Genomic DNA, 11348 nt, shown 5'->3' on the forward strand with positions numbered 1-11348 from the left:
GGCTCAGGTCATGTTCGGGTTTGTAACTAAATAAAAATAAATAAAATAAATACAATTTTTAAATATTAATAATAATTACAACTCGTTGAACACATTTCTTCTATTACTAACATTGCAGACAGCACACACATTTAGAGTGTGAATGTAGCTATGTAGCTAGCTGTGCACAATGATAAAGCAAAAAAGTGGAACTCAGCACTGAAACTATCCACTGTCAATGCTGTTCTATTTCTTCACAAGTCGTACCAATATGGATAGGCTTGTGAAATAGTTGTGCAAGACTTTCTGAAATCTCTGTTTTTAGGAAGTCTGTGATCCTCAAGGAAGTTATGTGACGTTGCACCTGTTGTTTACCCAGCAAAGCTTTATGGGATTAAATTTACATGGGGTCCAGGGTTCTGTTTAATGCATGCTCCTCTATAACACCTTAATACAGACCAAATTACATTTTGCATCTGATCACAACATCTGATTGTAGTCCATTCAATATGTATTTGTCTGTGATTTTCTATACAGAAGCCATTTTGTTTCAGAAAAGATATGACCCACTTAATGATACCATTTGTAAAAGTGCTAAGAGTTTTTACCACCATGTTTTTTATTTTTATTTTAAGTCTACATTATTTTCTTTGTTTAACAGTGGTAATGTTCCATAGGTGATTACATATAACCCTGCATGTAATCATGCAGCTGACATGTTCCATACTATCCCACATTACAGAGAATATAGTTTCTACTTTCTGTCACAAAGCATTTCATTTGCAGGACTCTTACTGTTAAAACATTGTTAGAAATAAAAGCCAGTTGAAGCATGGAGAAACAGGCTTGTCATTACCTATGGTGCAGTTGGATGTGATTTTCCTGCGCTTTGGATTATGGCGCAGCAGCTCCAGCTCCCGCTTAGTGGGCTCCCACGTCGAATACTTTTCTCCTACACCTGGAGAAAGAAAAGACACATGCTAAGAACCTACATCTACCTCTGTGTATTCATATATTCAAAGTCTGTGATGAATAGTGTGCATATTTAGCCAATGTTTTGTGGACATCTGACCATCATATCCAAACTATGTTCCAAATTTAGTTGCCATTTGCTGTTTTTATAACCTCCACTTTATTGAAAAAGCTTTCTACTAGATGTTGGAGCATGGCTGTGGGGATTTGCTCATTAATACACAAGAGAATTAGTGGGATCAGGCTCTGATGTCAGGCAAGAAGGCCTGGCACACAGTCAGCATTCCAGTTCCTCCAACACAAAGGTGTTCAGTGGGGCTGGGGTCAGGGCTCTGTGGAGGCCACTTGAGTTCCTTAACACCATTCTTGGCAAACCACAGCACTCACATTGTTCATAGCAACTTTCATCAGGGAACTGTGTTTCTAAGTTCCAGTAAAGGGAACTTCAAGGCATTAAATAAAATTTTATTCTATTCAATTGTATGGCAGTTTAGAGATGACCCTGAAGACATATAGGTCTTATGGTCAGATGTCCAAAAACATTTGTAGAAGCTGAATGCTTTTAGACTGATCTCCCAAGTCAAGGAAACATTTTTACTAGTGATAAGTGCAGAAGAACTACTGCTTGTGAATAAAAAACAAACCCTGAAGCTTCCAGGCCTTCCTCTGTTCTTCTTTGGCGATCTGGTCCATGTCTTTGTCGTATATGTAATCTTGACAAACGAAGCAGTATATTCCACCATATAACAAGTCAATAGCTAGAGCAATAAGGAGACATAATTAGAAATCAACTTTCAATTAAAGGTAAAAATGCTTTTTACTTGTCGCATGTACAGCAAAGTGAAATTCTTTCTTCACTTATACCAGTGATTGGCCCAGGGTCAACCATGATACAGTGCCTCTGGAGCACAGAGTGTTAATAGCCTTGCTCAAGGGCTCAACTGTGGCATTTTGATGACACTGGAGCTTAAAACCCCAACCCTCTGATCAGTAACCCAAAGCCATCAACACTGAGTTCCCCACCTCCCCATTCGAACAAGTTAGAATCCTAATCTTATTAATAACGAATGGTTCACATACATGAATCGTTATGCATGTTTGAGCTGCGACAATATACCCATATGACAAAAAAAAATCTGAATCACATATATGCAGTAGATGCAAATAACATACATTTACACCAATAATTATGCTTTGCCAGTAAATTGGGTAGCTTTATTAAACAAGAAAGTAAGAAAAGAAAGTAAAAGAAAAAGCCATATTACAGTAATTTTTTGTTCAGCTAATTTAATTTTTACATTGCCAATGCACTGCTTCATGACATTTAAATGTTACTAATGTCATGATTCTAAATTTAACCATCACCATACTTTAATTGATTTATACAGTTTACTGTTTACTATTCAAATCACAACAATTCTCTACTCTTCTTGTTGCTGTCCTTCCACTGACACTGACCATTACTAAGCTAGGGTTTTAAGTTTCGGTCATTTTCTCCACTCCACATTTTTCTTTGTCTTTTAATTGAAATTGGTGCAACTGTGTAGGGGATCTTTATAGGCTGTGTTTAAAAATAAGGGCTATGCTACCTATGTACAGTTGCCTTGACAACCTATTTATAGGTTGCTGATGCAGAATTGGGAAGGAACATGGGGGCAGAGGCAGCAGAGGTGTGTGTGTGTGTGTGTGTGTGTGTGTGTGTGTGTGTGTGTGTGTGTGTGTGTGTGTGTGTGTGAGATGCAGTGTGTTTACATTTGTATGAATGAATGCTGCAGCTCACGTCTACGAAGACCTGAGAGCAAGCAACGTATTAACTGTTTGATTATGTCTACCGCAAGTCAATAGAATGAGAGCCTCATTCTTATGCAACAGTGTTCATTCATTAGCATTAAGACTATGAACTGAAGTTTGAGGCTCTTGATTGTGTCGTGTTTGTGATGGTTATCATGTTTTCTGGATTAGTGAGTCACTGCAAAATACAAGCTTTAGTTTCCTTAAAATCCATGGTACAGAAGAAATATAATTATGTGAACCATTAAAGAAAGCAGCATTGAATAAAAAGACACTTTTTAGAGAAAAACATCATTAAGGTTGTCTGGAACACACAAAGAGAGATGCACAATATATATATATATATATATATATATATATATATATATATATATATATATATATACATACATACATACATACACACACACACACACACACACACACACACACACACACACACACACACACACACACACACACACACACACACACACACACACACACACACAAATAAAAAGTCAGATTTCTCAAAACGTTTACTACATTTGCAGTCCATTTACTTCATGTTATTAATTAAGAAATTGTTGTAACAATTATTTTAAAACATCCAGTGTAGGCATTTTTTTTTTTTTTTTGAAAAGATGTGTGAAAGAGTGTGTGTGTGTGTGTGTGTGTAGGAAGAATAAGACAATGATTAAATGGGGAAAAATTAAAACACTGAAATAACAATATAGCATTATTATATTATAGCACTTTTTTATATGTTTTAGAGAGATTAAGTTGTTAGGAATCATATGCGTGATCCCGCCTCTTTCTTCCTTTTTGCATGATTCATCCTGACAGCCTACTTCTGAAGAGAGCATCTTCAATTGAAAACCATTCCCTGCAGCTGACTATGGTTCCAGATGAGTAGCCTAAAGGTACATTAGTTTACTGTGGAGGGTTACATTTTTAAACCATGAAAATGGATTTGGACTGTAGTTAATATAAACAGTTTGCTACAATGACTGAAGGATGCAATTGCGATGAACAGTTTTGCACTTACGTGTCAATCAGTGAACAGCTGATAATGATGTAACTATAAAGAATTGCCATTTTATATCACCCAGAAGAGGATGGGTTCCCTTTGATAACATCATACCATCTCAGAGAGTTTTTTCCTTGCTACCTCGACCACTGGCTCACTCAATAGGTAAAAACTTATCGGGACTGATTAATAATGTTACAATTTATATTCCTAAACTGTTTATTTTTGTGAAGCTACTTCAGAATAATGTCAATTGTTAAAAGCGTTACACAAACAAAATCGAATTGAATTTTTTTTTTAGCAGCACAATTCAATGAGTCAGCAGCTTCGCTTCACAGAATTTCTTGACATGGGCCTTTATATTCACACAAATGTGAAATATATTCTTGGTGAACACAAATAATGCATGCATGCCATATTCTTGGCAATTCGAAAACTGAAAAGGCTGAGCATGTTTGCAAGTTGAAATACCATCACAGCACTTTTGCTTTATTCCAAAAAAAGAAGTGATATTATGAGTAATCTATGAGTAATCTTTGGCCTTTGGGAAATAAGAAATGAGTTTTAAAGTGCGCCAGCAGCCTCTCTCTCTCTCTCTCTCTCTCTCTCTCTCTCTCTCTCTCACTCACACACACACACACACACACACACACACAGACACACACACACAGACACACACACACAGACACACACACACACACACAGACACACACACACACACACACACACACACACACACACACACACACACACACACACACACACACACACACACAGATCCATGTTACCCCACATTGCTGATTACCCTAGTAAGGATAATAACAGCCTCTGTGTGAATGAGAGCTTGAGACATTGAGGGTAGGGGTTGACTAGAAAGGAGAGAAAAGAAAATGAATGAGGAAGAATAACCAGGTTAGTCCTATTTATGTTATACCGTTTGGGATAATGCTTGATATGGCATTGCTTCAGCAATTTAGCTCGCCATTTTCAAGCTAACAACAGATAAAATATCTTATAATGTGGTCAACAACGTTTCTGGGAGAGTTCTCACATTATACAGACAAAAAGTAGTAGACACCTGACCATAAAATGTGCTTTTGTAAAACACTGTATGATGTGTTTTAATATCCCATTCAACTTCAAATTTAGTCCCCATTTGCTGTCATTATAACCTCCACCTTTCTAGGAAGATGTTCCACAAGATTTTAGAGAGTGTTTTTGGAGATTTGTGCTCATTCAGCCACAAGGGCATTAGCAAAGATGGGTAATTTACAGTGACGATATCTAGGGGCATTCAGCATTCCAATTAATTTCAAAGGGTTGAGGTCAGAGCTCTATAGCAGTCCACTTAAGATCTGGAAAGGTCAGGTGTCCCTTGTCCATATAATGAATATTAAGAGAAATAAAGACATATTTGGCTCCATTGCCATATTAGCTAGGAGTGTGTCTTACCTAGGTTATGTCGTTTGTTTTTGGCGTGTTCGTGGATGTGTTTCTTGGAGAAGCAGCCGAAGAAGACACAGTATAGGCACGAATGCAGCCTGTTCAGGTGTGCACCACACATGTGACAGATACAAGACTTTGCCTGGTCAAAAAGAAAGATATGTTTATTGAACTTTTATGTATTGTTCTGCTACAAATGACAGTGCTAGTAAATACAAACCTAGGCTATACCTAAAGTTTACTGTAAATTTTGTAAAGTGTGTGTGAATTATGAACCATTTTATTTAGCCTCTTAGCACATGTAACTGAAAATAAATCAATTTTCTAATCTGAATTATAAACCTTTTTTAATAGAAAATTAATACAATTTTACAAATCCCATATGATTTCAACACTTACTATTGCGATGCTCACAACCTTATGTTCAAGAATACATGAAAGGTTTTAAGTAAACAAGCATTAAAAACACTGAGGGTGTAGAGGATGACTCAGGAGACAAGTGGAAATGTATTTATTCCATCCACCTTTAAAAACTCAACAAAAGACGACAATTTAAGAAAGGAAAAAAGATCAGTCACGGATTCAGCTGCACTCTTAATTTCAAGTTCAGGCTCATGCTTCTTGATGTGTGTATGGGTGCGTGTCATATGTTCCACAACCTATATTATTTCCATCCTCTCCTGCCGGTTACTTATAGCACAAACAGGCACAAATTAGTAGAATGTCAATAATATTACACAGAAAAGAATCATCAGGTTACTTGCCGGTTCGACTTGCCTTCTCCTTTTCCTCAACTAACACTCCAACAATAACACAAAGCAATGTCTCGTGTGCACTTTTCTAATTGTCCAATAAGGTCCATGCCAATTCTTCTGACATGGACCTTGATTAAAGATAATGAAAGCATTGTCGCTTTTGAGGTGACCAAGAACTTCCGCAGCTGAACTTGATGGTATACCCCTCACCCACTGTGCACATTACCAACCATGGCCCAATAGCCAAGCCAAACCAACCCATCCCAAATGGCCAACAATGAGATTATGCTGGGACACACAACTTCCCTAAGGCAGAGAGCCCCCAACAACTGGGTCATCTCTACCTTAGTTTGAGTGTCCTGTCTCACTCAAAATATAGCCTATTCCTAATAAGCCCAAAATTCTTATATCGCCAAAACTTCGTGTCACTCTGACGGAGAGCTGATTTCACTGACTAATATTAATGCTAAAAATGAGGGCCAGTTAACATCTGTCTATAGGCTACATCTGGCCCTGGTGCTGGACATTCCTGCTTCAGATGAATGTTATTGCTTTAAAGCGTCTGATAACAAATCAGCATTTCAAGCTTTTGGTAAAGGTGTGGCATATTCTGACCTAGAATGTCATTATGAGCACTATGTTTAATGTATGATAATATTCTGGATATAAATAACACCTTGTCTTCTTTCTAAGTAAATGAAACCCTACCATACTGTGTAGAACCTTAGGAAGAAGCTTTTTGCTTCAGTATATGTATATAAGAAAATGAAACACACTGGTGAGTCATCATAAGCTGTGAAAAAAACATTCCACTCATGCTACAATGAATAACCGAGTGCAAATAGCATTGACAACTACAAGTGTAAGTATGAAAACCAGTATGAATAAAAGGCCAAGCAATATTCAGACTCTGTCCTTCCAGTAGTCCTTGAATCGCTACACTAAGCCAGGAACAACTTTATGTCTTCAGTCCTTATTGTTCTCAATCTGCCAGCAGTCTTTGGTATTGTCAATTGGCAGACTCTCATCTTCACTCTTACACATCCTGTAAAAATGTTTTCGCTAATTTATGAAAAGCTATGCTGATGACTCTCAACACTTCCTATCATTTCCTCCCTCTGACACACGTTTCTGCACAGATCACAACATGTCTCGCTGAAATCTCCTCAAGAATGGCAGCTCATCGACTGCAAATCTCAGCAAAAATTAGCTGTTGTGCATCCCTATGGCAGTCTCTTGACAAACTGGACAAACCTCTCAGATCTCACCATGTCAATGCATTCAACATTGGGGTAACTATGGACAGCCAATTGTTCTTCTCAATACAGACTGACTTTTGCCGGTTCCTCCTATACAGCATTAAAAGGATCTGCACTTTTATATCCACTAATACCACCGAGTTGCTTTTTTAGTCCACTGCAAGACAAAACCCCTGCAACTTGTTCCTGCATGCTAACATGTTAACTGACCTCATATTTAAGAGAATGATAGTTGCCTACAAAGCCAAAAGCAGACAGGGACCACCAACCTAAACCCTACCTTATCACAACCAGCTTTGCACCACACTACCTTCAATCCTCTAGCTCTGCTCAAGGAAGATATGCATCAAGATTTTGTTGAAATGAAAATCCCACTGTCTTTGGCTGTCTTTGTTGTCTACTTGCAAAAAAAAGCAGGACAAGACAAAAAAATATGTTTAACAGAATGCAAAGTCTTGCAGAACATACATAGGTTTGGGTCTTCTCCTTGGACCAGAAATATGAGAATAATTCTTGAATGTGGGAAATCTGGTGAACACTTTGTTTTAAAAGAAATGCTAAAAACAAGGAGATTTGTTGTTTGTACATATGTCCCCCAGATATTCCGTTAGCTGCTAGAAATCAAAATGTTAACAGAATATAAGTTCTTCGACTATACTGCAGAAAACTGTGATAGCAACGGCTCAAATTCAAGATGAAATGCGGTAAATAAGAATCAGACTGCAAATCAGATTAAAAATGCTTTTAATTAAAAATACAAACTTCTTTGTACTTCTTGTTTCTGCACTTGGGCTCAAACCTTTCCCTTTCTTTTGTTTTAAGCGTTTTGCAATCCCTACAGATTCTCTTAGCACTTCAATGCTTAGCCTTCAGCATTTCACATTTTCCAGGTTGTTCTGAAAAGAAAATCTATATAATGGCTACATATAAATGGCAAAAAAAAAAAAAAAAACGCTTGCAATACAAGCACATACTTATTCTTAATGAGAATGAAAATTTTAAATTAGGACTTTGCATTGAAAAAGAAAAATCATTTGTGACTGGACTTTAGAGACCTTGCCACATCACACATGCACTGTAAAACATGGCGAGCACTGACACCAAGCAGAATGCACACAAACCGGATGGAGGGGGGGTAAAAAAAGCCTTCAACAACCATACACAGGAAACCAAGGCTGCGGAATTTCTTTACAAAAAAAAAGCACTATGCCTGATAAATTGCAAAGCACCAAGTTTGTTCTAAAAAATTATTCTATCATTATATATCATACATGATAATGCTAAGTTCTTAATAGCGGTTTAATTATTTATTTGTTCTAACACATTTATTTCAGCCCAAAACCTTAGTTCAAACCATGTAAAAGAGTGCAATTCATAACCGTTTTGTTCTACAAATCAATCAAACACAGAAAAGGGGTAAAATAAGAAATATTGTGGTCTCTAAGACTAAATCTGAAAAATCATATCAGTCCATGAAACAGGCCTAATACATGACTCCAGCCCCCACTTCCATTGATCTAGAATTGGCTCCTCTCTGCGCATATACCTGCAACGTTGAACCTGTGTTTACAGCAGCAGCGATTTATCACACAAAATGTAAAAACAAAAACTGTAAGGACCCACCCAAATTGGTAGCTTGCATATGAACAAATTAGAGATTATATCTGGGTGCCAGGTTTTACTCGTAATATAGTTACTGGATAGTCATTGCCAAATGACCAGAGTGGGTGATTTTTTTTTTTTCTTGCCAGTGAATGACTACAATATGGTGGTGTGTCATTTTAATACAGGAAAAATACGCATTAAAGTGACGTCTTGGATTTCTATTTTCATGTATCAACATAAGAAATATAATAACTAAAATTGTATAGTGTAAATTTGCAGAATTCTTTCCATTAGAAAAACATAATTGAATGTATTGAAACAGTATTGCATAAAAGCTGATGTAAAACACTAATGTTTTAGTCCATCGCCCATCAGAAAGGTGAAGTGTTTCAGCCCACAAGGATTGCTGGTTTCAAGAGTTAATAAGCTAGTGCAACAAGCAATCATCTAGCATAACATTTATAAACCTCTGGAGATAAAGAGAAAGCTACTTTCTCAAAGAAGGAATCGTTGATTAAGTTTAAAAGTTTTTTACTCCTCACATAAAGGAATAGAAGTGAAGTTTTATCATGAATGTGTTGCATTCATAATGTTAGCAGACTTAAAGTAATAACTTTGCAACATTTTCCCCTCATCGTGAAAGGTGCCATTTACCACATTCAGTTCCAACTGTGCCACCCAGCACACAACAAAAAAAAGTTGATAGAACCTTCTTTGTACAGATCACCTCTGGAAGATGTTAACTTCAAACTCGACAGAGTATTTTACTGTCTCATAGGACAGCAAGACATCAGCAATTATTTTCACCACTCCAATATTTCACTATTGCCATGCACAGGAAACATGCAGCTATCCAAATGCTAGGACACAGTATGCCAGTCCAGATGGATAGCAGCAGCAGCTGTGCTTGCTGTGCAGCCAAGGCCTCTGATCATATCGACCAGCTCGTCTCCCAGCAGGTGACCAAATGCAGGAACAGGTCGGTGGCCTGTGGTCATTGTCTGGTCTGACAGACGTGTTCGACACAGGGAAATGAGAAGTGTCTGGGTCAGCTAAGGCCTGGATCTGGGCCAAGAGGTGACAAGCTATTTAACTAATTTAGCCTAGCATATGTGTTGGAGCAGGAGGCTCATGGGGTAGGCTTTGGAAATGTGAACAAAGTGAGCACCTCAAAAGGCCTGCCCCCAACCAGCCCTGTTTTATGTCTTGTTATTCACAGTGGAAAATGTGTGACCTTATTATTACCTGATTATTGGAAATAAACTTATGAGGACTAATGACGTTAAAATGTATATTCCTAGTCTCTTTCTGTAAAGCGACTATGGAACAATTTTCATTGTTAAAAGTCCTATACAAACAAAACCAAATAAAATAAAAAAACTGAATAGGTAAGATGACGGCTCGTATACGCATTGTTGCCATGCCATTAAATACATTTTGATTATTTGATATTATATTGTAAATTGAAAATATATATTTATTAATATAATTTATTATATATTTATATAACGGAGTATAATTTTAAAGCTAATTTGTAAAAGTATCATCAACTAGCAATAAAACATTTTGTATGCCAATATAATTTTGTAAACCAAATTGTGACAGGTTATGACATAAGCACTTTTTTTTATGGAAGTATGAAAGACGTTTGGCTAGATAAGGCACAAAAAAAACAGTTAGCTCCAGTTCATTAATAGATTGGACAATCAGCGTTCCATAAGTGCCGATCTTTAGTATAGCAGGACTGGTAAATTTCACAGTTTGCCCTGCTTGCCTGTTTATAACATACAATTGCAATAATCAGTGTTTGTTAGTATGGGAACATACAACATTCTCTCCAGCTGAGACACTCATTTGGAAACTACTTCTATTGACAGCAAAAATACATATGCCATATTATTTGAAATGTCCCTTATATTCTTCTAATTATTGGAAATATCATTATAAAACCATTTATAAAGTTAGTTAGTGCACTAGCTTTAGTGAACTAATGTTCCAAGAGTGCTTATGTTTAGTATAAGCACACTGGGACATTTCTCTGTTTGTATCACTCAGCTTGTCTGTGTGTGTGTGCAATGAAAAATTCATATAGTAGCAACAGTCCCATTTCACAATTTTTACAAATGAAAATGTACAAGTCCTTGATATCTAGCTAGTCAGCAAATGAAGCATCTCTGGGATCTTTTTTAAATGTTCATGGTTTCGAAATAACCACGATTATTTCGAATATATATATATATATATATATATATATATATATATATATATATATATATATATATATATATATATATATATATATACAGTGAGGAAAATAAGTATTTGAACACCCTGCTATTTTGCAAGTTCTCCCACTTAGAAATCATGGACGGGTCTGAAATTGTCATCGTAGGTGCATGTCCACTGTGAGAGACATAATCTAAAAAAAAAAAATCCAGAAATCACAATGTATGATTTTTAAACTATTTATTTGTATGATACAGCTGCAAATAAGTATTTGAACATCTGAGAAAGTCAATGTTAATATTTGGTACA

The 11348-nt window shown here is 36.6% G+C and overlaps 1 protein-coding gene across 1 annotated transcript in view; it reads right to left on the minus strand.

Annotated features, from left to right (window-relative positions):
- LOC310739700 (ubiquitin carboxyl-terminal hydrolase 22-like) overlaps positions 1-11348 on the minus strand; it is a 60439-nt gene that overhangs the window by 32252 nt on the left and 16839 nt on the right. The window contains exons 2-4 of the mRNA XM_083565876.1: positions 5204-5336; positions 1596-1709; positions 836-937 (exon numbers count right to left, since the gene is read on the minus strand). Coding sequence (XP_083422002.1) covers positions 836-937; positions 1596-1709; positions 5204-5336 — 349 coding nt within the window. The remainder of the gene's footprint in view (positions 1-835; positions 938-1595; positions 1710-5203; positions 5337-11348) is intronic.

The sequence above is a fragment of the Silurus aristotelis genome (assembly GCF_946808225.1).
Source record: "Silurus aristotelis genome assembly, chromosome: 17".
Classification (NCBI taxonomy): Eukaryota; Metazoa; Chordata; class Actinopteri; order Siluriformes; family Siluridae; genus Silurus; species Silurus aristotelis.